The following is a 27,488-nucleotide window of genomic DNA, read 5'->3' as shown; positions in this document are numbered from 1 at the left end:
CAAATCCATGTTTATGATCTTTCATGTTCATATTCATATTCATATTCAAATTCGTATTCATAAATGTCTACATTAGCAGGGGACTCTCCTCGAGTACCCGAGTCCAAACTTTCGCCAACAGCACCAGTCCAGTCCTCCGAGCTTGAATCTATCTGCTCGAACGCGCTATCAACTAGCGTGCCGTCTCCATCCACAACCACATATAGTCACGAGTCTACTTCTACATGGACATCAATTTTAATATCCGACATATTATCCAAACTAACATCATCCTGCTCTACACACAAGTTCATCGTCTACGCGACTTTTGTGCATTCTCCCCCCGCCGGCCTCACTGGCCAAACGGCGGTTTATACAGCGGCAGGCGCGTACTGGGATGCGGATAAGGACGGATTATGGACGTGGTCGCACACATTAGGCAAGGAAAATGATATTCATGTTATTGTTACTGTTACTTGGATAGCAAAATGATCTTTTTTATTTTTGGAGACGGACTGTGCACTTGTTGGTGTGAATGGATAATCAAACATTGTCAATCATCTCGAAATCTTCCGCAGCCTCTGCCTCCTTGACTTCCTGCTCTCGAACCCACCGTATCTTTCCTAATAACCTGTCCACTTCTTCTTCTCCCTCGTGATCGTCTCCTTTGCCTTCTGCAGTAGCTTGCAAAAGACATAATTTTGCAATACTCAGCTGAACCAGCTTATTTACAGTCGAATCTTCGCTTGCGGCAGCAACCTTGCGAAGTCGGCCTGCTGCCTGCTGATAATCTCCGACCTGTACATCATGGATCCACGCCATGCGGTCGTATTTCCCACAATTCAAAAATCGCTCTAAATATGTCCGATATCCAGGATAGGCGACAAACAATTCTGTCACATGTCCAGATTCTATATATTCTTCATAGAGAACGGCGGCAAATTCGTATCCGTAGTCGTCGAAATAATGTTTGATTCGACCGGCCAGTCGCTCGCGAGCTTGCATAACCTCCTCGGCAACATCATCGGCTTTTCCTTTCTTGCTTAGCCGGTCGAGCGAGGACTTCTCTTCTCGGCACATTTCAGAAAGTAGTCTGAAGTCTTGATACTGCTCAGCCAACTCATAAGCCTTGTCTTGAAATCCAAATTCAAGCAGTGGCTTAATCCACGTCTTTCTTTGCTCCACATAGAGTTTCCGTAAGTCGCGCGCCTGCTCACTAGCTTCACTTGTCATTGGTCCAGTCTCATAATAGACAATCCTCTCGTCATATGCCCGACATAGACATTCCGCCAACCCAAGCAATTGGTTCGAAAGCAGCTCCACCTGTCCTTCCGATCCAGGATCCTGCCAGATCTGGCTCGCGAGCTCTCGTGTGATGTCAAATTGCTTGCCTAGCACGTTCAAGACATCCCACGTCGAAGTCCACGGCTCAGTCGAGGATCCGTCCCAAGCATTTTCTGCGAGCCCAAATATCGCCGTCTTGTAGTAGTGTCGAACAAAATATGCGGAGCCGGTCAACAAGATGATCAACAATTCGTTCGCTTCGGCCACCTGTCGCACCATTTCTTCTCGATCCACACCAGCATGATTTGGCGCGCGCACTAAGCTCTTAAGCGCAAACAGTACTGCCAATTCACCTATCTTCGTCACCTGTGTACGAATCCATACCTCGGCCGACAGATTTGTTCCAGACAGCTCACGAACAACTTGGTTGATCGAACTATTTCGGTCAACTAGACTTCCAGCTCCCGTCATCTTCCAATATCCCCATATGTTCCGTGATGCTTCGCATTTCTCCATCTTTGTAAGCATTTTTAGTCGGCACTCCTGTGAAAGAAGAGGAAACACAGATCTCATCTGCTCCGAAAGCCGGCTCAGCGCTTTCATCCGTAAAGTGAGACTTTCAAGAGTATCAGGATAATCCGTTGAATATACCGAATCTAGCAATTAATATCTTCCCCTTTCTCTCTACGACATACGATTGGAAAAACTTACTGGCACTGATAATCTCGTCGCTAACAACTGCAATCGCATTCTCAATATCGTTTATATCATACGCGACTTCCCGGCTCTGGCCAAACTCAAGCGGACTTTCATCTTCGAAGCCGTAATAGACTGCTTGCTCAAGTTTACTTTTGATCACTTCTGCACGTGAATCGGAGGTCCCCGATCCAGCATCATCTTCGAACCGCTCCAGTCGAACAACACCAACACCACGAGACACCAGCACGACACCAGCGTGCCGAGTAATTTGGTCATTGACAGCACGCATATCCTCCGATCCTGTAATAATGACATCGATGCTACCTTTTTTGAATTCAACAAAATCTTCCCATTTAAAAGTTGTAGTGTCGGACTTTGGTTCAAGAATCGTACTCAACATAACTACCGCATGTGATAACACAATAAATGCTGTGTATCCTGGCTTCGGTAAAAGCAGCTTCGGCCGTTTCGTCGACTGGCCGGAGTAACAAGTTATACGATGCGCAGAGATGATTTCTGCTCGCTCGCCATCAAACGAGACCGTGAACAGCATATAGAAAATGCGCTCTGGCCCAAGGTTCGATTCTTCGTCGTATGTAAAGGAAGTGAGAATCAGAGCGCGGTGGTCATCATCGGGAAGTAGCTCAATATCATGTGCTTCAAACGTCTGTTCCGATTGAGGATAGATGTCACGAATAGAATCCAGCAGTAGATCTTTGAGCTCGAGCTCAGTAGTGAGATTGTAATATCCACCTCGAGAACAGTGCCACATTGCAACACCAGCACGAATGTTGATAGTGGCAAATAATCGTTCTGTTCGTCCTAAATATTTTCCGGGCTTAATCGAAACCACATCTCGTCGAGTTCCGCCGAGTTTGAGAACGCCTTTTAGATTACTCCACATGCCGGTTCCAGTACCACGCATCACAGTGCAAGTGATTCCAGGCCGACCGATATTGTCATACAGCTCAACCAACACAAATCTTCCTGAGCTTGTGGAAACAACAACGCCAACTGGTTCAATGTTCTGCAAGTATTCCAGAGTCTCGCCTTGATAGAGCCCAATTTTGGCTTCGACGCCTTTCTTGCGATGTAGGAGTCCTTCAGTTAATGCTTCTCCAACAGCTTCCCAGTACGTCAATTCACCGGTGTGTGGATGGACAAGAACCAGTCCGGGCTCACTATCACCGGCACTGGGGGAGACCAACACGCCTAATGGTAACGCACCCGTCGCGTTGACAATAGGAAACGAGATTGTGTTAGGGAGATGATCTGGCGACGTGTAGCGCCAAACGAAAGCAGAAGTTGGGGATACAAGCAATGCGTAATCAGTAGTCGAATCGAGACTTCCACTTAGAAAAGTATCTAGCTTCTATTAGTACCGATCTGCACTAATCCTGGAACAAACTGACCATCAGATGACTGCAATAAGTTTGGTAATGCAGGAAGTTTCAAAACACAATATTTCTGATTCCTCGTGTATTCTATCGCACTGTCACGAACTTTATATTCAGATGAACCAAGCGAATGAGGAACTAAAACTGTTCGATCCCGGTCATTCACTCGATCACTTGAACGATCATTTGAGACAACAACCGCACTCGTCGACTCATGTTCACTAGTACTTGTCGTTGACGCCTGACGTAATAAACCCGATACTTGACGACTTCGACGCGCTTGGTTCCGTGCAATCCGTTTTTTGGAAACTTGAAGTGATTGCATTTTGTTCACGCTATTATTGTCGTTGTTATTGCCGTTGTTTACTTAGTAACGCGTAAATCAAAAAATTTCGATGGGAGAATTCTGGAGTTGCTCTTAATACTCTGGACATCACATCTACAAATACGATACTTAACTTTACAGAATTCAATACAATTTAAAAATATGCTTCATGCAGTTTAAATATTATACAATCATATAATACAAATATGTGATAGAACGTCTGTGCCAATCATCATATTATCATTATTCCTCGCAACATTCTTATCTTCTATTCTATCATTCTTCAAGTTCATTCTTATTTAATTTTTCATTCATATCTTGTACATATTCAACCCAGCCTTATGGCGATAGCTTAGTAGCCCGGACCCATTGATTTGAAGTAAGTTAACCGAATCTCGATACCAGTAATTTGCTGCCATCGAAAGACCTTATAATCGTAAGTTCGCGGCGACAATGAGAGTACTAATACGGAGAATATCCTCCTCGACCACGCCCTCGAAAGCCTCCGCGATAACCACCTCTGAAACCTCTGCCTCTTCCTCGACCACGCCCTCGGCGAGCTGACATTCCCGGAACATTTGTTCGTTTAGGTACGACTTTCAAATTTCTGCCTCTAAACAGCGATTCATTCAGAACGAGCGCATTCGCAACAAAGCTAGGCTCAGCAAATTCGACATACGCATATCCTTTCGGATGGCCTGTGAACTTATCTAGCAAAATTGTCACTCGATTGATCGATCCGCAGCTCTGAAAATGCGATTGCAGCTCTTCCGGAGTGGACTCGTAATCGACATTACCCACGTAAACACTTCGCGCATCAATATCTTCTTTATCTTCTTTTAGTTCCTGTCCTTCTTTATCCAAGTTCTCTTGCATTTCCTTCAGCATTGCTGCTTCCGCTTCCATCTCGGCCACGCGTGCTTTCATGGCTTCAATATCATCCTTGATCCTGTTAATTGGGTTCTCACTCTCACAAGCATTCCGACTAGAGCATTACCTGATTGTCCGACATTTCTTCTACAGATCAACGATTGTTTAATTATTTAATTATTCGATCCAACAGCAGAAATATTTTCAAACTAATTCAGAAGTAATTCCTTACTTTACAACGTCCCTCCATGAAAGTTACCCGGATTTACAACTATTAGACGGCAGTTTTCGAGGTTAGTCCACTTGCTTTCAAGCCTGCTCGAATTTCCTTCAAAAATCTTCCGAATTCGCGTGAACTGTTTAGACGCGCAAGAATAGGTTCGAGAACTTCAGTCGCAAGTTCTGGCTGACTCTCAGGGACTTGATAGTCATGACATGAGAGATCAACAACAGCGTAGTATTCTTTGTCCCAGTTACTATCATCAACAAGAGTAAATACGAATTTCAAATGATCGTCATGAACAGCTTCAATCCGAAGACCAAGATATTTTTCCCAAAATTCCAGTTCAGGAACATTCAATGAGGTTTGCTGCAGAATTCTCGCTCGCTCTTGGGACCGCTCTAATGACTGGTTAGTGGAAGTCTTGTAGAAGGAGAAACAACATACCGTTCCGTCTTCTTTCATTTTGCATTTGAACTTCCGAAATTTGTTTCATGATAGCCTCGAGTTGGAGTGTCAGCTCACGTTTTTGTGAATCAAAAGATTCTATCGACTTTTCGGTGTCCTTGATTTCTTGCTGTTCTCGTGTAATTTCTATATAGTCAGCATAGATCTACTATCCCATATATTCATGCGTACCCTGGCAGATGTCATCTTCTTTCTTTCGGTAATAATCAATCTGGGTAATCATTTTCTGTTCTTGTTCTATTCGTAGATAATTAGCAGCCGTCAAATCAAATCAAACCCACTGCATACCCTTTCCATCTTGAATCTGCTTATCAAACCTATTCCGTTCTTCTAAAACTCTTTTCCGCTCACTAGCAATATATTCATCAAAACGGGCTTGAAAATTATCCATTTTCTGACAGAGCTTGGTGAAATCGAAACTAAATTGTGGAATGGATACACTCCCTATTTGACTATTCTCGTCCGGACTCTGTGAGCTCAGAGGTTTAGACAGCTCGAGTGCTTCCATAGTTGATCTCAATGAAGCAATAGAACTCATCTCAATTTCGTACTCTGTTTGTGGATTCGCAGTTATACTAAAAATTCATCTGGTTTAGCAAGCTTTTAGCTGTTCAGACAAACAAGATATAAACAAACATCCGAAATAGTAAAATCGTTGGGAGTACTTCACGTGATAGGATTACCCTGACAACTAGAGATGCATACTGCAATTAGTATTGAAGGGGTCGCAACTATGGTATATTCAGAAATTATTTAGCTTTATAGCTTTACACTTCATTAAGCGTTAAATCAAAGTTAGCTATAATTCAATGGCTTCTTCGGCAGATGTTAGAGATATGCTGGATTTGCCAGGGAGGTCGCCGGCTGGACGACCTCCACCCGCGAAACGAATGAAGACCGAAGGAAAGAAAATGGGTTAGTATGACTGAAGTTGAGCATAATTTTACATTTAAAATGAATTTTGGTCTGACCTTGAAATAGAAGGAATTAGTAGAGAACTGCAAAATTTAATTGGAGATGATGGATCTGCTGCCGTGACGGTCATGCAGAATCAGTTTAAACAAAAGCCAAAATGGAACAAAAAGGTGTCACCATGGTCAGTTTGTACTGTAATTCAGCTTGCAGTGTTGTAAATACTAAATAGAACAGGATTTGGTCTAAATTTACAAATGAGGCCAGAACTGATGGGCTAGAATTGTCACATTGGGTCAGAGGTTCTCCAGCTGCAGGTATGTGAACTTGGAGTTTTCAAAACATAAATCTAATCTATCCAGGTGAATATTTGTTTGCTAAATACAATAAGCCTGTGGACGTTATGTCTTATACGGAAGAGGAGTACGATAAATGCCTTGCTGACGCAGCTTGGACTCCACGTGAGACCGCATATTTGTTTGAATTATGTCGAGAATATGACTTGCGTTGGTTGGTTATCAATGATAGATACGATTACTTTCCAGAAGAAGATGAGCCGCGCTCTTTACGGACGCTTGAGGATTTGAAAGAACGATATTATTTCTGCTGCCGGACTCTACTCGAGCTCAGAAGAGACAACAGAACAATGACTTGGACTGCACGCGACATCGAACGTTATAATGCAATGGATTTCAACAAAGAGAAGGAGGTGATTCGAAAGCAACATCTGGAACGACTATTAAGTAGATCGCCAGCCGAGATTGCGGAGGAAGAGAAGCTCATTTTGGAGTATCGGAAACTTCAAGAGTCTTCAAAGAAACTAGTGCAGGAGCGACAAGATCTACTACGGTTGCTTGAATCACCTCAGACTTCTGCTTCGTTTGCGCAGTTTCAATCAAGCCAAGGACTTTCCCAACTGGCTACCAATATTCTGGCCGCAGATAAGAACCGCAGAAGAAAAAATGTATCCGAGACAGGGCCGGCGGGTGCTACAGTATCTACGACACCTGTATCAGCTGCTGGTCCAAATACTAATGGCCAGCATCAAGGCCAACAACTACATCAGTCAAAAACAAACCAAGCAAATGCTCAGATGTCACCCTCAGCACAAGCAGCAGCTCATGATTCCAAGGGACAGCATGCGCAGCACAGAAACTCGCACCAGCCGGCAGCGAGTTCAAGCAGTGGACGGCAGGCTGAAACGAAGGCTGAAATGATACAAAGTGCAATAGCTAAACGTGTGGCTAAACGTGTGTCGCAAGGAGAAGGTAAGCTAGGAGAATTTCAGTGTATAATAGGTGTATGTATCGCAGAACTAAAATGACATTTAGAACGACTTTACGGAATTTCATTCCATGAAAAGCTCAGTCCCGGAGTGTTTCTACGCTCAACACGAGTCAACACGCTCAAGCCTACAGTTCATGCTAAGGTTTCGACTGTGTTAGCTGAACTGTCAATATCTTCCAAGCTGGCTATGCCTACTGCGAAAGTTGTCGAACGCTATGAGGAGCTACAAAAGACTATTCAAGTCCTGCTAGAGGCAAAGAAACAGGCTGATAAGCTGGAAGCCGAGCTACGAGTACTGAAAGGCCAGAGTAGCTGAAGATTTACTGATATAAGTTTAATGTATATAAATAGTCAGCATAACAAGTATCGACCTGTATTTGCTAATACAGTATGCCACGCAAGTAGCACTAGTAAGCGGATGAGGCCGTGAGCAAATCGTAATCGGCTGTGAGCGGACCTATTGTGGTAACATGAATGACTCCTTTAACTGTGCAGATCGAAGTTGTCACTGGTGCACTCAGCCCCATAATAGACCAGATATAAAGCAGCCCAATGCAAGAATATTTCGACTCAAGTATAGCCGAGGCAGTCAACGGATGCAAGCTGATTACGTGATTATCTGATTCGAATCTTTTAGCATTTGTCAATTGAACTAGTGGATTCAACGTAAAGGGTTACCTTAATTCGATTTTTTCCGCTCATTTCTATCCTGAATTGCGGTCGCTGTCGTGCCTCGATCCTGCTCGGGAGCCCTCGCAAACACACCTATTACACAAAACGTACCCCAGCTGAGCATACTCCCGTGGTGTGTTAGCCAGCTGGGTCTGCTGCGCCTGCCCTCTTTTCTACCCGGCTTTGCTCAGCACTTGTCCCACAACCTTTTCTTCTATCTCCAATCTCGCTCGTTCTAAGCTTTATTCTTCGTTTTAGACTTACGAATCGGTTGGTTTCCGGGTCTTTTCGTCGCCAGATTCTTCTTCTTCGTCACCAGAAGACCTGTCTGGACGTTGTTTCCCGTCCATTCCGTTGCCTTTGTGTTCCGACTGTGCTTTCCTTGTCCGACCTCATCCTCCGCACAAGACTGGAAACCAGTCTATAGTAGTAATTACTATATACAGTGTCCCTAACGACTAGCGATCGCCACCATGACAACCGGATCGTCTTCCAGGTAAGATCTGTCTGTGTTTTCGATTGTCTGCTAGTTGCCTATTCGATCAATCCAATTATTTGGACGGATTTGTTTTTGTAATTGGCTGTCTCGCATTTTTGTCGTTCCTCCTGCTGACCAGTTTCCGTATAGAACGCACAAGTTGCGTCTTACAGGTGTGTAGATTTGCACTTAGTCCGGTCGTGCGTTTCCTGCGATTTGCCCCAGGTTCTGCGACCGCGATTAATCAAGCTTCTTATTTGTCTAACGCTTGATTGTTTCTAGTCATCGCTGCTGATGGTCTCTACAAGCGCGAAATCTTACGTACGTTGTTGTCCTTTTTGCTCCCTTTGTTCTCTCTTCCGTCCTCATCCGCTCACATCGTTTTTGCGCAGGCTTTCCCGACCCGTTCGCTGTCGTCACTGTTGATGGTAACCAGACCTCCACTACTACGCCCATCCGTAAAAGTGTGAATCCCTATTGGAACGAGTCATTTGATTTGTATGTATTTCTGATCCTTCTGACTTCTTGTTCTTGTGCGTGCTAACTTGCTTCGTTCTAGAAATGTCACTGAATCTAGTATCATCGCCGTCCAAATCTTCGATCAGAAAAAATTCAAGCGAAAAGACCAGGGTTTTCTTGGTGTCATAAACATCCGAGTTGGCGATGTTATCGATCTGAATAAGGTCACCGAGGAGGTTATCACTCGAGAACTAAAAAAGTCAAACGATAATGTTGTTGTCCATGGTAAACTCATCATCAGTCTCTCCACTAATTTCCAGAGTGCGAATTCATCTCGAGCTACTTCAAGCTCGACTCCTAATTTGTCCTCTTCTGCTACTGCTGCTGCTACTTCTACTTCTGCCAGTGTTAATGCTAGTTCTTCGGGATCGGCTGCAGCGAGTGCCGCTCCTGCATCATATGCGCTTTCTCCTCCTCCGGTAAATAACGCATCTAATGGCTCTTCCGCCTCTGTTGCCAGCACTCCCGTCCCGGGAACTAATTCGACTGCTCCCGCGACTGGATCTAATTCCAATCGCATTTACAATTCGGTTGAAGATCAATACGGTCGTCTTCCCGCCGGCTGGGAGCGTCGTACCGACAGCCTTGGACGAACATACTATGTTGATCATAACACCAGATCTACCACTTGGACCCGACCACCGTCTGACTTGAATGAGTCGGACCAACGAGCAAACTTAGAATCTACTCGAGAGCTTGAACGCCGTCGACACCGTAATCGTTCATTGCCTGGGGGCGAGTCCGGCACTACCTCGCCCTCTTCTCCTGCTAGCTCTGCTCCAGCTACCAATGCCAATGCTAGCGCTAGCGCCAGTGGCAGCGGTAATAACAATGTTCAGGCCCTGCAGTATTCAAACTCTGGAATGACCACTGCCGGACTGGGAGAGCTTCCATCAGGTTGGGAGCAGCGGCACACTCCAGAGGGCCGTGTATACTTCGTTGATCACAACACTAGAACCACTACCTGGGTCGATCCTCGACGACAGCAATACATTCGCATGTATGGTCCTAATGCTAATACTGTCCAGCAGCAAGCAGTGTCCAAACTTGGTCCTCTCCCGAGTGGATGGGAAATGCGTTTGACAAACACCGCTCGTGTTTACTTTGTCGATCACAACACCAAGACGACCACTTGGGACGATCCACGCTTGCCCTCGAGCTTGGATCAGAATGTTCCTCAGTATAAGCGTGATTTCCGACGCAAAGTCATTTACTTCCGGTCGCAACCTGCGCTTCACAATCTTCCTGGTCAATGCCATATTAAAGTTCGTCGCGGCCATATTTTTGAAGACTCTTATGGAGAGATCATGCGCCAGAGCCCGCAGGATCTTAAGAAGCGACTGATGATCAAGTTTGAGGGTGAAGAGGGTCTTGATTATGGTGGAGTATCACGCGAATACTTTTTCTTGCTGTCACATGAGATGTTCAATCCGTTTTACTGTCTTTTTGAATACTCTGCACACGATAACTACACTCTTCAGATTAATCCTCATTCAGGTATCAATCCTGAGCATCTGAATTACTTCAAATTTATTGGCCGTGTTGTTGGTATGAGTATTTTCCATCGACGATATCTGGATGGATTCTTTATTGGCGCATTTTACAAGATGGTTCTTGGAAAGAAGGTTGTGCTTGCAGATATGGAAGGTGTCGATGCCGAGTACTTCCGCAGTTTGAGTTACATTCTTGAAAATGACATTACAGATGTTATTATGGAGACGTTCACCGTCACGGATGATCGTTTCGGCGAAGAAGTAGTAATTGAGCTGAAACCTGGTGGAGAGAATATTGCTGTTACAAATGAGAACAAGCAGGAGTATGTTGAACTTGTTACGGAATGGCGAATTTCCAAGCGTATTGAAGAGCAGTTTAAGGCGTTCATGTCTGGATTCCGCGAGTTGATTCCCCAGGAGTTAATCCATGTGTTTGACGAGCGTGAGCTAGAGCTTTTGATCGGAGGAGTTGCTGATATTGATGTTGATGATTGGAAGAGACATACCGATTATCGGGGTTATTCTGAAAGTGATGAAGTCATCCAGTGGTTTTGGAAGTGTGTCAGATCCTATAAGCAAGAGCAGCGAGCGCGATTACTGCAGTTCACAACGGGTACGTCACGTATTCCGGTGAACGGATTCAAAGATCTTCAGGGAAGTGACGGACCGCGCCGATTCACAATTGAAAAGGCTGGAGAGACGAATGCCCTACCCAAATCGCATACTTGCTTTAACCGTGTTGATCTTCCGGCCTACAAAGATTATGATTCGCTTGTTCAAAAGTTGACGCTGGCGGTTGAAGAGACTATTGGATTTGGGCAGGAGTAGAATTAGGATATGGACGTGTGGCCCGTCTAGACTGATGGAGATTTTTAAATATTCATTGAAGCCGGCTAAAATATTTTTCCAGAAGCGAGTTCTCATGGTCAGGCTGCACTACAATTGCAATTGGTCTAGCTAGTTCCATTTTCGGTGTATCCTATTTACTTTTTATTCTTACCTTTAATTTCTTTTGTGTTGGTTACTAGGGACTTTATGAATTTGAGGCGTGCTTTTTATATACAACATTTTGTTCGAGACAAGTAAAGCAAAGGATTAGAGTTTTTGTGATATGAATGTATCATGAATTATTCCGGTTCGCTTTAGTTGTTTTTTTTTTGTGTTTTGTTTCGCGTTCATTGATCTGTTGATAATACTTATATTTGTGTCTGTTCTTGTGTTTGATTATACAATATTTATTATTATAAATAGTGTTGTATTCCTGTTATTGTTGGATTTGCATTAGTATATCGTAGTGTTGCGACAGTAGGTAATAGAAGTCTGTGATATGTCAATGAGATGATACGAGTGAGGAGATGATGGATGAGAGGAGAAAGTATTCAATTTGTGAGTGGCATTCGAACAAGCTTCTCCGGCAATTTCGCTTTCCGTTGAAGTTCGTCGTCATCTTTCGATGGACCTTGGCTTGATTGGCGAGCGGATTCCTCTCGCGATAATATACTAGCTGAAACAATTAGTATCGACATTATGTGAATAGATAGGGCATCAAAAAGACTTACTGGAAGCCAAAGAAATTGTTCGCAAGACGCTATTCCAATGATCCATAATCTGAGCAACAACTACACTATTTAGAACCAGCCCAAATTTCGTAATAGTATGCAAAAAAAATTTGAATCTACCTTCAGTTCCTGACTCTAAAGACTCTAATTCTGCAAGCATTTTCTCGAGTTGCGCATACAGGTTCTTACTAAGATCCCGTAGTTCGATCAGCGATGCTTGTTCTTGTATTTTGTCGGCTATCTTGGTTTCCAGAGCTGCTTGCAGGTGTGGATTTGTCGTACTAGCAGCTGAGCTCGTGGATTTCGAGTTCGCAAAGAAAGTCGCACGTCTAGGTCCTGTTGACATTACGGTATGTGTCTTTAATAGTACCGCGCAATACCAATATAAATGATTATATTAGCGGACAACTAAAATAAGTCATGCGACGCGTTCTGACGGTAGACGCGCCGTTGCCAGGAGCAACCAATTCGTATTAACTGCACAAACCTTGTTTTTATATGCTGTAACACTGACACAGCCTATTTATTTAAATACCCTAATCCGCATGTAAACAAAGATCTCCCAGTCGTACACGATGAAGTCGATTGTTTATATTATAAATTAACCTGATCAAATCAGCAATAAAAGAGATAATTATATTGTCGCCGTAATGGCTCGACTGGCAGATTCTGTGAATGCCACGGATTCCGTTGAAGCAGGTATGTTTTGCTCTCGTATTGTTGCCTCTCAGACATATGTTCTGATGATTGATTCGAAACCAGTTCGACGACGATACCTACGACAGAATAGAGAACTGGCTCGAGTTAACTCAACTTATTCTACGAGAATCACAAGTTTAGAGGCAAAAGTAACAGAACTCGTTGCCGAGAATTTGACGCTGCGACAGCAGCTTATAGCACTGCAGCATGGCCGCCGACGGGAATGGCTGAATCGTCAATGTAGACGTGTCGGTGGAGAATTAAGGAGGAAATTGCAGGAAATTGGACAGATTGTGGACGAATTTGAAGCCTTAGATAGAGAGCCATCTCCGATTTCACTGGAAATTCCGGTAGAAGTTGACAAAGTTGGCACACTGGAAGAATCTAGCAACCAGAAGGAAGATCTCGCAAATGAAGTTGAGTTCGTTTCGGAATCACTACCCATTCGCCAAAATGACTCAGAAGAAGATGAGCTCGAACAAATTTCCGCTTTGCAAGACGAGGAAATTCCAATGACGATCTGTGAGCCAGATTCACAGGTTACTGCTTTGCTGACTGAAGCTACAGAAATCACAGAAACTACAGCAGCAGCAGCAGCAGCAGCAACGGACACAGAGACAGGGAATATAATTGAACCTACCATGCGGAGTCGAAGAAAGAGGAGAGATAGTAGCAGCAAATCGGATTTTATTTCGATGATCAAAGATCAGAGTGAAAATTATAAATTAAAAATGTCTTCTCAGCAGGACTCAGGGCAGGCTACCACAAATTCTCCTCCCAAACATGTTGGCATAGACACAACCGAGTCTGAACCTGAACAAGTCATAATTGAGCCTATCATACCCACAGTTGACCAAGCGCGGAAGCGATCGAGTCGGCGAAGATCGTCTATGTTGTTGCCCAAAGTGGCAGTCGAGACGATTGTGGATAAAACTGGCAATGTTGGTTGTATCATTGAGCGAGAGAATATAGAAGTCAATGATGAAGTTATAGCCTGTGTCAGTCAAAAAGGAATCACCCATAATCTTAATGTCGAACAAGATATTAAGGACTCAGAGGAATTTGAATGCCAGATTCCTAAGAATGGGGATAATGAGTCGACAGAGCCGGTCAACACAGGGACAACACAAAACGCAAAAATGTTTGAGCACACAGCAGACGCAAAGGTGGAAGATACATCAAATACAGAAAGTGTAGACAGTGTACCTGCTAGGCCTGCACTGCAGCAAAGTGAGTGTCAATTATTGAAGACGTGGAACGGAGTTAACATGAACAGAGAATGTAAACACCCAGTCGAGTCGGACACCGACTATCAAGAAAAGCGATAAAAAGCCTAAACCCAAGTCAAAAGAGATTGCAATGGCGGCTCAAATAGACGAGTCCGAGGATCTGGGTCGACGGAGCACAAGACGAGCGCGATCAAGTGTAAACTATGCACTGCCCTCTCTGCGGGTGAAGATGCGACGAGATTCTGAGCAGCTTGTCGACGCCGTCAGAGACGAGCGGCGGACAAGTCTGGAGATTCATGTCAAGCGCGAACCCTGTGAAGAGGAGGCCGTTTTTGCGTTTCCAGATGAAAGAGCTGAACCCGTCCTGACAGATATGGCGATGGAAGGCTGGAACAAGCGCAAGCGGCGGACGAGTGTAGTAAAAGAGCGTATTGATGGCAACCCAGGCCGATTAGCTGAGCGGGCCAGCCGGATAAAAGAGATGCCTATGGAAGCTACGGTGGAAGAAAGCAAAGAGGACTCCGATCAGGTCGACAAAATAGCTGTCGCTGCGAGCCGGATACGGTCGACAGGAGTCAAACGGCGGCGAAGCGCAGCTGTATGATAGAATTATTTACAATAGTATATTTCAAAATATTATTTTGTAACTGAGATCTATGTGACTAAAGAAGAAATAATTGCTATTTAAGGGAGTTCTTATATTACAGCCGATTGGCTAAGCATTATTGTTGAATCAGCAGTGGTATTCAAACCTCAAAGATAGTCAGGGATAGTATATAATTCGAACACTCTAGGATTAAAGTGTCCAGTATCCTTCCTTTCATGTTACTGTTTAGTCCAGTAAGAAAATTTATCCGCCATTTGACAAAATCTAAATTGCACTGGTGAACGTTTGGAATTTATGCTATGAGCTGCTGGCTGGTTAGTTGCGGAGACATTTCACAAGCATTGGACCACTTCATGCATCCGCTTCTTGTGACTCTTAGAGACAAAGCTCTCAACAGCTTGTGACATAAGCAGTTGTTGTGAAACTGCATTAGGTGCTAATCAAAAAGTGTTATTGTTTTCAAATAAATACTGACTTTTCTGACATTGTGCATCATGTCGATCTTGTTCACTATATTCTGATCAGCAGTGTTCGTGCAAGTCAGTACCACTAGTCCCATACATTGAATTGGACGCAATCAATCGATCTATTTTTCTGAGTATTTGTGTAAATGTCAAACGTGCAAATTGGATTTGAGGACATATGCTTCGGATAACACAACTCTTAGCGAACCAGACTCCTCAATGATCTGACCTCTCACGTGACATATTGTTCTATTACAAGTATATATGATAAATTGGTGTTCAATCTCAAAATCAGAAGTTACCTCATTTGCGCTTCCTTGGAAGCATGTAAAAGACCGTGAAAGACAGTAAAGGTTTGTTAATTAAATAGGTTGAATAATGACCTATACATTTGCCATAGCTATTTAAATAATTGTTGACAATGGAGTTTCGCTACTAAGAACCATCTGGAATCATAGTGGTCAGTTAATTTCGCTGCGCTTTAGTTGAATTTCGCATTGATCTCAGGCTGCACAGGATTCGAGAATTCTCTCGATTCATACTATATTTTTTCTCAATGTTTCTAAGCACCCATCGTTGGTAGATCAAAATAGCCGAAGGAAACGCGAGCATGAACCAACCTGTTCTTTCGTACAGACGCCAAACACTAATACATATCCCATGCATTAATGACTGAATCCTACTGGACCAATAATCTAGTCAGATAGAGCTTGTTAGACTCTCGTTTAGAGAGGCAAGTCACTTGATTCGTGTCATTGTGAGGCAGTCGTGTTTTGCACGTTTCTTGACATTGGAGGGCATACGTACTCTTCTAGACTCCGCGGTGAACGAATTAATGCATTGAATTTAGGTTGTGAATATTCATGGCAGTGCTACCGAGTCACTGAACCTTGTAACGTGCTAATACCCGTAATAAAAACATTATTATTATTACTATTATTATATAAACTGTAAATGCAATAGAGTGATGTAATAGCCAGCTGACGAGAGCACCTGAATGCCGGATGGAACTTCGATCTAGCACGTGGATGAGAGCAAGAATGATGTGGAGCATTCCATGGATACACTATTTTTGAAAATACTTTAATATAATGATATAATGAATTTATTTATGTTAACATAAACATTTTTGTGTAAATGTAGTTTAATGAATTATTGCTATGAATACTGAATTATGTATATAAATGTATAACCATACATTGCCAAAACCAGAGCAACCAACATTACGCCATAACATACCGGATCACGGACTCGGTCTGATAACCAAGTTCGCAATTTTTTCGTAAATTTTTTTTCGTAATTTTTTTCGTGATTTCGTAATTCCCATAACTTTTGTAGTTCCATTCCGGTGTCTGTTCATGTTTCACTGGTTGATACGGCCCGCGTATGTAGTCTAAACTGATGAAAAAAGAACTCCTTACTCGAACGTCTGGTGGTTGATCTAGATCATCTAGATCTTCTAGATGTACAGAACCAGGTCAGACAAGAAACGACGAAAGAGCGCCCAAGATCGGCATATTTGATTTAGCATTGTAATTTCCAAATGCATCGGTGTCCCGGTAAGCGGCTCCAGACAGATGATCGTGGCCGTGGTGGTTTGTATTCGACTGATACAGACTCAGGTCCGGGATCATCGCGTTAGCTGTCGAATTATACACTGTCATGATGGCTGGCGGCTCGAGCAGGACCTGGACGGCCGACGATCGACGACTGGATTCCGAGAACGACAGTGGCGATGGGATCAGCGATGGCGATGATTGCTGGCTGTGACTGTGCATGTGGTTGTGCTGGTGTTGTTTCGTCCGTTCTTGCTCTTGATCATGTAGACGACACGTCTCCGAGCAGTATAGGGTGCCCGACGACGACACGGTCATGCAGACGGGGCAGTAGTCTTCTAGCCACATTTCGTATATATAAATTTGTAATGAAGTATCTGTGTGATGAACACTGTATGTATTATAACAGGATCAATTGCGTGGACGAGATCCCTAGTTCAGATCAAGAACTAGGCCAGGTATAAATAATAAAAAAGAGACAGTCGCCATAATAACCAAAATGACCAAAATTGGGACTTCAGGTGACTCACCGGGGAAACCCCCTCTCCGGTTTAGTCGACCCGGCCCGATTAGGAACGTCGTCAGAGCTCCCAGCAATAGCGCAACCGGTCTCCATGGTTGTTTGCAGCGGTTATTTTACAAACCTTGGATGATGTATATGGGATAGCTTATGGTTAATGTGCGCAAGCATGAGAAACAAAGACGTGGAGGTTGTTGAAATGACGACGAGACGGCGGTGATGAATGGCGACAGAACAGCCACAGAGTAACACCTTGGTAATAACAATACAATGCAAATAGTAATACAGCAGCAGCACAGAAGCAACAAATATAACATAATCTAATATCTTCTTACGATAGTAACATATGGCAGAATTCTAACTCATTGTTGCCTCAAGTTCGGCCTTCCAGCCCTTCCGTCGTTGGCGCTCCTCATAGACCCCTCTGTTGCGCGTCACACGCTCGACAATCGTCTCTGTCGTGATCCCTTTATATTTGTGATCGCTTATTTCTTCGTACAACCCCATATTCCTCGCTGTTTTGTACGGATCCGACAGTTCCCCGGTGGCAGTCGCCGTAGCGGTCCCCGACCCTGAGGTAGGGGACGGCCCCGGCCCATGCATGACGGAAACAATCTCCCAAGGTAACGCGTCTAGAAACGCCTTTGACGCAGCATACGGTGCTTGCAAAACCACATGCGACACGTATTTGCACTGCAAAACACATAGTGCCCTCTCAAAAATGCTCATGATTGGATAATTTAGTCCTTTGGCACTGTTTACCGTAGCGTCGTCATGCAGCCCAACCACAATCCCGACTGGCTCTTCCAAAAGTTTGGCTCGCTCAGCAACCAGGCGTAGAAACTCAATATGGCCCGCAAAAAACAAATCAAAGCCGCCGTCGACGTAAATCATCTTCCGCCGCAAACTGATCGTCCGGTCCTTGTCCTCGTCCGCAGCGGCAACAATTGTCGCCAGATGGCCGCCGCTTGTCCAGATATACACTCCGTCTCGAGGACTTGTCCCGTTTTCAGCAGACGCGTACGCAACAAACCTTTCGTATGCCTCTGTCGAAATGAGCCCGCTATCAGCTATACTTGATTTTTTTGAGCCAGCCAGTGCCTGAGACGCTGCAATAACCTTCACTATTCCACTCGCGTCCTTAACCGTCGGAATGTGATGCAGCTTAGTGCACAGCAACATCCGTCCAACAAGGTCAGTCGTCGAGATGTTTGGCGTCCGCTTGACAATTAGAAACCGGCCAGCTTCCTTGACAACTCGATAGCAATCCTCGCCGTTCGCGTCCGTCGTGATGTCGTCGCCGTGAACCACATAGAAACATCCATATTCATCCATTACTGCCGGATCAGTCACATATGGTGCTCCAGGGACTGCGACCGTCGCCCATTTACATGCCTCAACAGCCAACACACGCTCCGGCAGAGTCATCACCACTGGCCCTTTGTTTTCCAGAATCTCTTCGTCAGAATGAACTCCCACATATAGTGATTTCCCTAGCTGACGAGCTTGCAGCATAGCTCCGGCATGACCTGATTATTAGTATACTGCTCTGTTTCGTTGTATTCACGACTGCACGGCATTGTGCTCTACTTACCATGATGTGCAAAATCGAAACACCCATCAATCCAGATTCGGTCTCGACTTGGAGATGTCACTGTATGTATATCTTCCGTCTCAGTCATTACTCTTAATGATCTTTATTGTCTTCTTTCGGACTATTAACTCATCAATTTCTACGTTACCACTTCGATATCAATCTAATCCACTGATACCCAGTCCAATCCCCTGAAAACTACTGTAATTCAAGGGTTTAAGCTCATCACATGACTTCTAGATGCCGACGAGCTAACGAACTACTGCAATCTATAATTGACGATAAAAGAGATGTAAAATGAAAGATTCCTTGTCTGGATATTGGACAGATTCGGAATCTGGCGGAATTGGTGTTTGAGTTGTCGGAACAAGTTAAATCCCGACGTCCCGACGTCTCGGCAATTGACGGATGATGACTTTTTTGGGTTTCCATTCATCTATGCCATTTTCCTCATTTTAAAAAGTTATAAATTCAAAAGACAGTAAGCAAAATTTCACATTCATCGTCATTGAACTTGCCAAAAACTCATCTAGTTCCATCGCAGTAAGCACACAGGCTAACAAATAATCAATATTATGCCGACCGCCATATCTGCTTCAGGTAATTCCCAAACGCCGCACTATCCAGCAACACCAGATACTGACTCTGCAGGTCCCTGCTGAATTTCCGTCTGCTACTACTTTTGCATCTAGTTCATGGGTTCGTGCGATTAAATACTATTTTTGAAATTCAAATATTTATATACTCGGTTATCTGCTAGAGGCGTCCAAGTTCTTCAGAGCTCGGCTTTGTCAACATGGCTAACCCAGATCCTCCCAGCAAGTCTGAGTCCTCAAGATCTACTGATGACCATCCATCGATAAATGCTGTCGGAGAATCATTTCAAGAACCAGCGACGACTTCAACTTCAAAGCTAGTTCAGCAGGATCCAGGATCAAAAGCGACACCTGAAGTGCAAGCTAAAGCTCAATCAGATACAAAGGCAGGATCAGGACCTTACGACCACTCACTGTCTCGTCATCATCGCTCAATCAACCTTGGCCATTTGGGCGCGCGACTGACAACCAAAATATTGGAAGCCCCGGCTGACATTGTTGATAGTACACCGTCCGCTGTGCGAACATTGCTGAGTCCTATTCGTGTGCGCTCTCTCTCGCGGCGTAGGCCCAGCAATTTAGAATCCCCTGTATCTCCTGTGTCGCCCGTGTTCCCCAAGACGTCACCGCCAGCGGCGGTTGCAATGTCAGCATCCCCAGGAGATCAATTGTCCACCGCTGTTATTGAAGATTCTGATTCGAATGATGATGGTGGTGATGGTGATGGTGATGATGATGAACATACGTTTGGATCGTTGGCAACTCTGTCTCCTCGACGTGGCCGACAGATGGCATCAACCAGCGACCCTAACCGGTCTTCCTCAGTTGATGTTGCGAAAGTAGCTGGTCTTGCTGCCTCATTTATCTCGGTTATAACAGCTGCGTCGAAAGTACGGTTTAATCGCATGGGTGTGAATGCAGAGGACGACGAGCGCGAAGTTTATAGCCAGGCTATCGACGATTTGGATGAAGATGACGATAATAATCCTGATCTTCAACCGGAAGCCTCGTCCTCGTCTTCTTCATCCAACAGCGATCTGGCTGCGTCAATAACGAGCAAACCTCCTCTTTTGAAGCGTCCGAGTTTACCTACGGCGTCGTCATTTTTGCTCCAGCAGGATTCTCAAACCGCTGGCTCTCCACTTGCTCTTCATCCTTCAGGAACGTTATCTGCGCCGTCTTTGACCCGTTCAGACACAGCCGATCCCGAGGATGCTCCTTTGCTAGCTCCACTTTCAAATTCGACTGATTCTAGCGCGCGATCTGTTGATCTTTCTGAGAAGCTTATGGATATATTCAATTTTCCTCACAAAGAAGCTGTTCAGCACGAGTTTCCTTGCTATCTATGGAAGAACGTGATGTTAGAGGGCCATTTATTCATTACTTCCCACCACATCTCTTTTTTTGCCTATATCCCCCGTCTAACGGTAATTTAATCTTTTCTGAAACTAAGATAAATTGAGACTAATATTTTAGAACGCTACGATCCGTGCAGGAACTCTGTCGCGGCGAGTTGTAGGCCCGCGCAGACATGCTCGATATTGGTGCACACTTAAGGATAATGTCATGTCATATTACAACTCTGCGTCGGATCTGTATTTTCCCGTGGGCAGTATTGATCTTCGTTACGCCTCTTCAGCAGGACTAGTGCATCCTGAAGTGGCCACAGCTGAGGACAAGCAGGAGCCTGTCTCTTTCCGTGTCGTAACGCAGACCAAGAAATACATATTTCGCGCAGACACACTAGTGAGTGCACAGGAATGGGTGCACGATATCCAGCGCAGTATTTTCAGAGCGCATAACGATGGAGATTCTGTTAAGATCGTGATCCCGACAGTAAACGTGCTGGATATCGATGAGTCGTCGCTAATGCAATGCGCGACGACGGTAAAGATTAACGTGGTCGATGTAGATACAAATAAAATGGAAGACCCTATCTACGAAGTTCAAGAGTTTTTTTTCACCTTTTTCATCGACGGGTCGGAGGCTCATAAGGCGCTATATGAAACTTTGGCACGGAATCAACAACAGAATTCTGCTGCTGCTGCTTCTACTGCGGGCCCTGCAAAGCCGGGCGACAGTGCAATTAGAAAATCGAAGAGCGAGGGCATGCCGGCGACGATGAATGTTCAAGAATCAATTATGGATACCACAATTACACATCATCACACCACGTCACCGAGTCAAACAGGAAGAGGAAGACCATCTGGCGGATATTTGTCTGTTCTCGAAAATGCTCGTCGAACTGCGTCTCGATTACGATCGAGATCTGGAGCTCGGTCAAGGTCGCGGCCACAGTCCCCGACACCGTCGAATTCAAGTTCGCGTTCGCCAAACCACGTTGATTCTGCGAGGTCGATGTCGCCTCGAGCCAGTTTTAAGAAATCTGGGCTTGAGTCAGAGTACATGCACGAGAAATCGGACTTAGGCTTGAATAGTGTGCTCTCAAATGCAAGTGATGAAATGGATGGAAGCGTGCTATCCACGAGTTCGTTAACAAAGATTGATCCTGAGGTCGATTCGCTCGAAGACTCCCGTGAGAATGAACAATATCATACCCATGATCATGATGGTTGGTCGGATTGGATGCGTCGCGGTGGACGGAAGTTTCAAAATATGCTTCCCAACATGCCAAAGCCTCCAACAGGATATGTGGACAAAGTGGCCGAAATGTGGATAGGTGACTCTAAGCATTTCGAGGGCGCAGGAAGTAGTAATAACAGCAACAGCATAGCGGGACCAGGCGGAGAAATAGAAGATAATGAGGACCACACGTTGCAAGAATCTGAACGAGAGAGCAGCGAACGGTTTCGTGCGCATTTCGCATTATCGGATGATGAGAAGCTTGTTGCAAGCTTCTACGGATATTTACATCGCGCGATCCCGCTTTATGGCAAGATTTATTTGGGCAAGAGCCACGTTTGTTTTCGAAGTTTGTTACCTGGTACCAAGACGACGATGATCCTGCCACATGACGATATCGAGAATGTCGAGAAAAAGCAAGGATTCCGGTTTGGATACGCCGGAATGGTTGTTGTTATCCATGGGCATGAGGAGTTATTTTTCGAGTTCAGGTCTGCCGACCATCGCGATGATTGCGTTGTTACGCTGTTGCGCCAGCTCGACGAGTTACATCACCGAGACAAGCTTACCATGAAGTCGGAGGCAGCTGAAGACGGAGAAATTTTTGAATCCCTCGAGTCTGCAGAGGATACTAAATTGCAGAAAACTCATGAATATTTAAGCAAACGAGATATGACCCGTAGGAGCAAGGTCAAATCACCCAACATGCGCGTGAATGACATTCTGAGTGTGGGACCCATCATCTTTGAGAACTCGGGCGAAGATCAGAAAGGCGTGGTGATCAAGCCGGCCAAGTCATTACGGTTTACTTGTTTGACAATCGGCTCGCGGGGTGATGTTCAGCCGTATATTGCGCTTGCCAAAGGACTAATTGCTGAAGGACACCAGGTCCGGATTGCGACGCACGCAGAGTTCAAGCCCTGGATTGAAAAGTACGGAATTGAATTTCGTGAGATTGCGGGTGACCCCGCACAGCTAATGCGTCTGAGCGTGGAACATGGCATGTTCACGTACTCATTTCTGAAAGAAGCAGCAGGTAGTTTCCGCGGTTGGATCCATGATCTGCTGGAGACTTCTTGGGTGGCATGTAAAGATGATACAGACGTATTGATCGAGTCGCCGTCTGCGATGGCCGGGTTCCATATAGCTGAGAAGCTGCGGATCCCGTATTTTCGAGCATTTACAATGCCATGGACGCGGACGCGCGCCTATCCACATGCATTTATTGTACCGGATCAGAAGATGGGCGGTGGATATAATTACATGACGTACGTGATGTTTGACAATGTGTTTTGGAAAGGTATTTCCGGGCAGGTCAACAAGTTTCGCACACAAACTCTAGGTTTATCACGAACAAGCCTGGAGAAAATGCAACCCCAACGTGTACCGTTTTTGTACAATTTTTCTCCGACGGTAGTTCCGCCGCCGCTTGATTTCGCAGACTGGATCAAAGTGACCGGTTACTGGTTTCTGGACGAGGGTGGTAGCAACTTTGAGCCAGATCCAGCTTTAGTTGCGTTTATTGCTAAGGCGAGAAAGGATGGCAAAAAGCTTGTGTATATTGGATTTGGATCGATAGTTGTAGCTCAGCCGGCGGAGCTGACTAAGGCCGTCATAGAGAGCGTGTTGAGCGCTGACGTGCGGTGTGTGTTGTCGAAAGGATGGTCGGATCGATTGAATTCAGAAGACGCTCACAAGATGGAGATTGAGCTGCCAGCGGAGGTGTTTCAGATCAAGAGCGCACCCCACGATTGGCTGTTCCCGCAGATGGATGCTGCGGTGCACCATGGTGGGTCGGGTTCTACGGGAGCGAGTCTGCGAATGGGCGTGCCGACTGTGATCAAGCCCTTCTTCGGCGACCAATTTTTCTACGCAAACCGGGTCGAGGACCTGGGAGCAGGCCTGTATCTGCGCAAGTTGACTGCGCGGCATTTGTCCAAGGCACTGTGGGAAGCAACGCACAATGAGCGCATAATTGCGAAAGCAAGAGCGATAGGTACGCAGATCCGCAAGGAGAACGGCGTAAAAGTAGCTATCGAGACGATGTATCGAGACATGGATTACGCAAGAAGTGTTATTCTGCCGCGAGGAGGCCCCCAGGACGATAAGCCTGTCGATGATACGTGGTATGTAGTCGAACGCCCGTCTTGCTAGACGGGAACAAGTAGCATTGGGGATGGCAGGGGATGGGAATGGGAACAACGGGTGATTGGGATCTCCAGATCAGGCAACATGACAACAAGACACGCGACAACGGTGCCCACAAACTCAGAGAGCTCAGAGGAGTCCAAATAGTGGGGAAGGGTCGAAACGGGATTAGATCGTGTTGCTCGGGGTTTCTTTTGGGCCTATTCTATTTGCGAGCTGTCATTTAGTGGTGGAAGAATGGCGAATATAGCAGTAATATGGCCACTGATCGTGATGAGGAGTAATCTAGTGGAGTGTGGTGATTGATATTTTGTAGGGGATCTGAATCGCTTCTCAGTTTTGTTTCCCCTGTTATCTTGCAATTCGTACAATAATGCAATGTTGTAATTTCATGTAACAATCAACAGTGCAATAATGAAGTTTTCAAATTATGATAATATTCTATCTGATTCCACGTAATATCACCATATTATCGAGGAACTGACGTCAGACTCCCTCCACATACGCTCGCGCCCACACCCACAGAGCCCACGATCCTAAACCGGCCCAAAACAAACGCAGTCTGTCTGTGCACCGGAGTCAGCTTCTGCCAAAATAGTGTCGTGTGACTTGGTCCTTCTCGATCGATCTAGATATAAATCGACTCATCTGCTCTTTGGTACACGTAGGACGTATTCAATATTGTCATATAACATTGAGAGCATTCCTGGCTAGACATCAATTGCATTTCAATTACCTAGACTTTACCCATACAATTGAGCATCAATTGAGCGTCAGTTGAGTATTAGTTATTGTAAACATGACTCGCACTGTTCGATCCCATTCCCTCTCAAATTCGCACTCGGCGAATCTGCCAGTCGATAACGTGCCCCGACTTTTTGGCAAGTCCGGCACGCATGCTCCGTTCAAGGCGAAGAAGAACGGCGCCGGCAAAGGCAATTGGTACGTCTCTACGCATATTATGTCGTGATCTAGTTTGGCTTAATCTAACACGAGCGAAACAGGGGCCGCGAAGGCGATGAACTCGAGGATATCGAGCACGACTATAATTTCAACCCACAGATACAACACCGTCGGTCTAATTCGAACGGCGGGGGTGCGTTCGGCGTCTTCAAGCGTCCTTCATTGGATGCGACTGCTAATGCGAATGCCAATGGAAACGTTAATGGCAATGGCGGTTCCAAGTTTGGCGATCTCTATGAAGAGGTCTTTGAAGAGGATTAAGCTAGACTAGTATTGTCTGACAGTGTTCTACTGGACGGACACGGAATTTGCTAGAATCTGCCGGTTAAATTGAAATATGGAAATGTAAATCTTTAGGCGTTAGGTGGTGTTAAGCGGATGGCAGGTTCCGGAATATACAATATATTATATAAAAAAGGCATAAAATCAGTCGTATTTTGTTATATGATATGGTCTCTGTAGCATTTAAAAGAGCTAGCTATAATTGGATCGGCCTCGACAAGTAAGTAGAAGATCCTGGAAGCAAGCCGCTTAGAGAGTCCTAACGATTCTGAGATTGGGCAGCTAGCTACGCATAGATTGCGACACTGATTCAAATTAGTTATTTGCTCAATCAGCATAAATCTATCTAGAGGGATAAGTCATAGGTCCGTCTTATAGTAGACACGACATTAGAATTGCGTAGGATTGAACAACTAGTAAGTTGTCGAGCTCAATCTGAAATGCCTGTATAGTATTAGGTCAGTTTACGGTAAATCTAGTAGTAACGCAATCAAACAATGCATTAGCGCAGTAATGCAATATAGCAGCGTAGTGATAAAGTAGTAGTATAGTAATAATTTATTCATCTCGAAACAACTCCACGAGCGTCTGCTTTGCAGCAGCACGGTCTGCATATCCTTGACCACTTTGCATGTATTTCTCAAAATAATAATCAGCACAGCCCGAGAGTCCAACTGTATTCACAGGCCGCATCTGAAATCCACGTCTCAGCCTTCGAATACTGGCCCTGAAACTTGTAAGTCTATGTCTTTGAGGTTCACTGGATTTTGGTACTGATTTGATTGATGTTGCTGGAGACGTTGCTGTAGAAGCAGCTGGAAGCGAGCCCACAGTATATTCAAATTCTGATTTTTGCTTTTCTTCATCATATATTTGGGTTTTGCTTTGGTTTTGGTATTGCTTCTGGCATTCGCTCTGGTATTGGGTATCATTTTGGGTATGATTCTCAGATGGAAGTGCGGAATGGTTCCGAGAGAAAATTGATTTGAAGATCGCTGACTTTCGTTTCGGTTCATTTTCTTGTCCATGTACATGAACTTGTTCATAATATTGTCCACGGTTAAGGTCATGATCCTCTATAATATCATTTTCACGCGATTCTTGAGAATACAAATTGATCAAATCAGAATTACCGCCAATTTCTTGAACCACTAGAAAATCATCTTTGTGTTTTCTGAGCTTGTTCGACATTCGTCGGAACAAGCTTTTTTTCTTTGGAACGCAGCTCTGCCTCTCGTTCGCTTTAAATTTCCCACCCAAGTCTTTACTATTCTCATCTTCACTGCTTTTTTCAGACTGGCTTCTTACGCGTCGTTCTTCCTGCTCCAGCTCACTCGTCATGAGCTGGACTAAATATTCGACTTGCTTGCGTGCAGCGTCTGTATTTAGCAATGACTCGAACGTGATAGGCGACAACGAATTACAGCTCATATTTTTTCTTGCACACGCTGACACTTAGGGATCTAATATTATTTAATGATATTTAATTTGGTTGCGGATGTTGCATGGATATGGGTAAGCGAGAACTTTTGAGTGAACAGAATGTGCGGCTATTGATTCGGCCTGGGCATGTAAACATTGATCATTTTTATCTCTCTACTGCACTGTCAATGTATTGCTGATGTTATTACTATATCATCATCCTAAAAATAATCCTAAAAAATATTATAAAATTAATAAATTATTAGCACTTATGAGATTACTAAATTCATACAAGAGCAATCAAGATATTGTGCGAACATATCAGTACTAGTCCAGCAAATCACTTTACTAATTGTCATCCGCAAACTGGAAGCATTTAGGTTTGCATAACTTAAAAAGGGCAGGTGAACGAATGGCCTTACGAACACAGATTCTGAGAATTAGTTGCTTTCCTCCGGAATTTCGAGCGGACTGTCGTTTCAACTAGCCCTTGCCAAAGATTATACAGTCAACTCTTGCTGATATGCTCTACCTTCTCCATCCACTCAAGCAAATCAGAATTCTCTAGCTCTAATCGAATACTGGATCAATTACAATATTTTTGCGTCAAAAAGAAAGAACAAAAATCTGATTTGATTAATTAGCATTAATTAACGTTATAAG

At 44.6% G+C, this 27,488-nt stretch overlaps 13 protein-coding genes across 13 annotated transcripts; 6 read left to right on the top strand and 7 right to left on the bottom strand.

The window, feature by feature from the left end:
* Positions 1–18: 18 nt before the first annotated feature.
* V1516DRAFT_679870 (Tctex-1) lies at positions 19–659 on the top strand. Its single transcript, XM_066922997.1, has one exon. The coding sequence runs from the start codon at positions 64–66 to the stop codon at positions 469–471; it is 408 nt and encodes a 135-aa protein (XP_066775658.1). The 5' UTR covers positions 19–63; the 3' UTR covers positions 472–659.
* On the bottom strand, positions 415–3,848 carry V1516DRAFT_641645 (Nup133 N terminal like-domain-containing protein). The gene is made up of 3 exons (XM_066920107.1): positions 3,375–3,848; positions 1,975–3,327; positions 415–1,919 (listed from the first exon to the last, which is right to left on the bottom strand). The coding sequence occupies exons 1-3, from the start codon at positions 3,682–3,684 to the stop codon at positions 523–525; spliced, it is 3,060 nt and encodes a 1,019-aa protein (XP_066775657.1). The 5' UTR covers positions 3,685–3,848; the 3' UTR covers positions 415–522.
* V1516DRAFT_679867 (uncharacterized protein) lies at positions 3,823–4,733 on the bottom strand. The gene is made up of 2 exons (XM_066922996.1): positions 4,682–4,733; positions 3,823–4,626 (listed from the first exon to the last, which is right to left on the bottom strand). Exons 1-2 carry the CDS (start codon positions 4,694–4,696, stop codon positions 4,147–4,149), a joined length of 495 nt encoding a protein of 164 aa, XP_066775656.1. The 5' UTR covers positions 4,697–4,733; the 3' UTR covers positions 3,823–4,146.
* On the bottom strand, positions 4,734–5,877 carry V1516DRAFT_679864 (chromosome segregation protein Spc25-domain-containing protein). Its single transcript, XM_066922995.1, has 4 exons — positions 5,531–5,877; positions 5,414–5,479; positions 5,222–5,368; positions 4,734–5,175 (listed from the first exon to the last, which is right to left on the bottom strand). The coding sequence occupies exons 1-4, from the start codon at positions 5,778–5,780 to the stop codon at positions 4,829–4,831; spliced, it is 810 nt and encodes a 269-aa protein (XP_066775655.1). The 5' UTR covers positions 5,781–5,877; the 3' UTR covers positions 4,734–4,828.
* Positions 5,878–5,978: 101 nt separating this feature from the next.
* Positions 5,979–8,022, top strand: V1516DRAFT_679861 (uncharacterized protein; the record flags this gene model as incomplete). Its single annotated transcript, XM_066922994.1, has 5 exons — positions 5,979–6,157; positions 6,224–6,338; positions 6,392–6,471; positions 6,517–7,422; positions 7,486–8,022. Coding segments are annotated over exons 1-5 (1,475 nt in total), but the record flags the coding sequence as incomplete, so codon positions are not given.
* Positions 8,023–8,586: 564 nt separating this feature from the next.
* V1516DRAFT_687172 (uncharacterized protein) lies at positions 8,587–11,431 on the top strand (the record flags this gene model as incomplete). The annotated part of the gene is made up of 5 exons (XM_066923706.1): positions 8,587–8,609; positions 8,742–8,764; positions 8,874–8,912; positions 8,984–9,089; positions 9,151–11,431. 5 exons carry the CDS (start codon positions 8,587–8,589, stop codon positions 11,429–11,431), a joined length of 2,472 nt encoding a protein of 823 aa, XP_066775653.1.
* Positions 11,432–11,753: 322 nt separating this feature from the next.
* On the bottom strand, positions 11,754–12,602 carry V1516DRAFT_679855 (DASH complex subunit Dad2-domain-containing protein). The gene is made up of 3 exons (XM_066922993.1): positions 12,283–12,602; positions 12,163–12,222; positions 11,754–12,107 (listed from the first exon to the last, which is right to left on the bottom strand). The coding sequence occupies exons 1-3, from the start codon at positions 12,506–12,508 to the stop codon at positions 11,983–11,985; spliced, it is 411 nt and encodes a 136-aa protein (XP_066775652.1). The 5' UTR covers positions 12,509–12,602; the 3' UTR covers positions 11,754–11,982.
* A 210-nt stretch (positions 12,603–12,812) lies between these two features.
* V1516DRAFT_687170 (uncharacterized protein) lies at positions 12,813–14,694 on the top strand (the record flags this gene model as incomplete). The annotated part of the gene is made up of 3 exons (XM_066923705.1): positions 12,813–12,861; positions 12,925–14,091; positions 14,138–14,694. 3 exons carry the CDS (start codon positions 12,813–12,815, stop codon positions 14,692–14,694), a joined length of 1,773 nt encoding a protein of 590 aa, XP_066775651.1.
* Positions 14,695–16,250: 1,556 nt separating this feature from the next.
* On the bottom strand, positions 16,251–17,169 carry V1516DRAFT_713545 (uncharacterized protein). Its single transcript, XM_066924311.1, has one exon. It carries the CDS (start codon positions 17,063–17,065, stop codon positions 16,640–16,642), a length of 426 nt encoding a protein of 141 aa, XP_066775650.1. The 5' UTR covers positions 17,066–17,169; the 3' UTR covers positions 16,251–16,639.
* Positions 17,170–19,384, bottom strand: V1516DRAFT_654995 (uncharacterized protein). The gene is made up of 2 exons (XM_066920316.1): positions 18,832–19,384; positions 17,170–18,766 (listed from the first exon to the last, which is right to left on the bottom strand). The coding sequence occupies exons 1-2, from the start codon at positions 18,917–18,919 to the stop codon at positions 17,595–17,597; spliced, it is 1,260 nt and encodes a 419-aa protein (XP_066775649.1). The 5' UTR covers positions 18,920–19,384; the 3' UTR covers positions 17,170–17,594.
* Positions 19,385–19,627: 243 nt separating this feature from the next.
* Positions 19,628–24,164, top strand: V1516DRAFT_665957 (UDP-Glycosyltransferase/glycogen phosphorylase; the record flags this gene model as incomplete). The annotated part of the gene is made up of 2 exons (XM_066920710.1): positions 19,628–20,854; positions 20,904–24,164. The coding sequence occupies 2 exons, from the start codon at positions 19,628–19,630 to the stop codon at positions 24,162–24,164; spliced, it is 4,488 nt and encodes a 1,495-aa protein (XP_066775648.1).
* A 397-nt stretch (positions 24,165–24,561) lies between these two features.
* Positions 24,562–25,672, top strand: V1516DRAFT_515592 (uncharacterized protein). Its single transcript, XM_066919148.1, has 2 exons — positions 24,562–25,100; positions 25,163–25,672. Exons 1-2 carry the CDS (start codon positions 24,958–24,960, stop codon positions 25,380–25,382), a joined length of 363 nt encoding a protein of 120 aa, XP_066775647.1. The 5' UTR covers positions 24,562–24,957; the 3' UTR covers positions 25,383–25,672.
* Positions 25,673–25,826: 154 nt separating this feature from the next.
* On the bottom strand, positions 25,827–26,908 carry V1516DRAFT_679842 (uncharacterized protein). Its single transcript, XM_066922992.1, has one exon. It carries the CDS (start codon positions 26,832–26,834, stop codon positions 25,962–25,964), a length of 873 nt encoding a protein of 290 aa, XP_066775646.1. The 5' UTR covers positions 26,835–26,908; the 3' UTR covers positions 25,827–25,961.
* Between the last annotated feature and the right edge of the window lie 580 nt (positions 26,909–27,488).

The sequence above is a fragment of the Lipomyces oligophaga genome (assembly GCF_038497815.1).
Source record: "Lipomyces oligophaga strain CBS 7107 unplaced genomic scaffold V1516scaffold_7, whole genome shotgun sequence".
Taxonomy (NCBI): Eukaryota; Fungi; Ascomycota; class Lipomycetes; order Lipomycetales; family Lipomycetaceae; genus Lipomyces; species [Lipomyces] oligophaga.
This window is presented reverse-complemented; position numbering and strand designations above follow the sequence as displayed.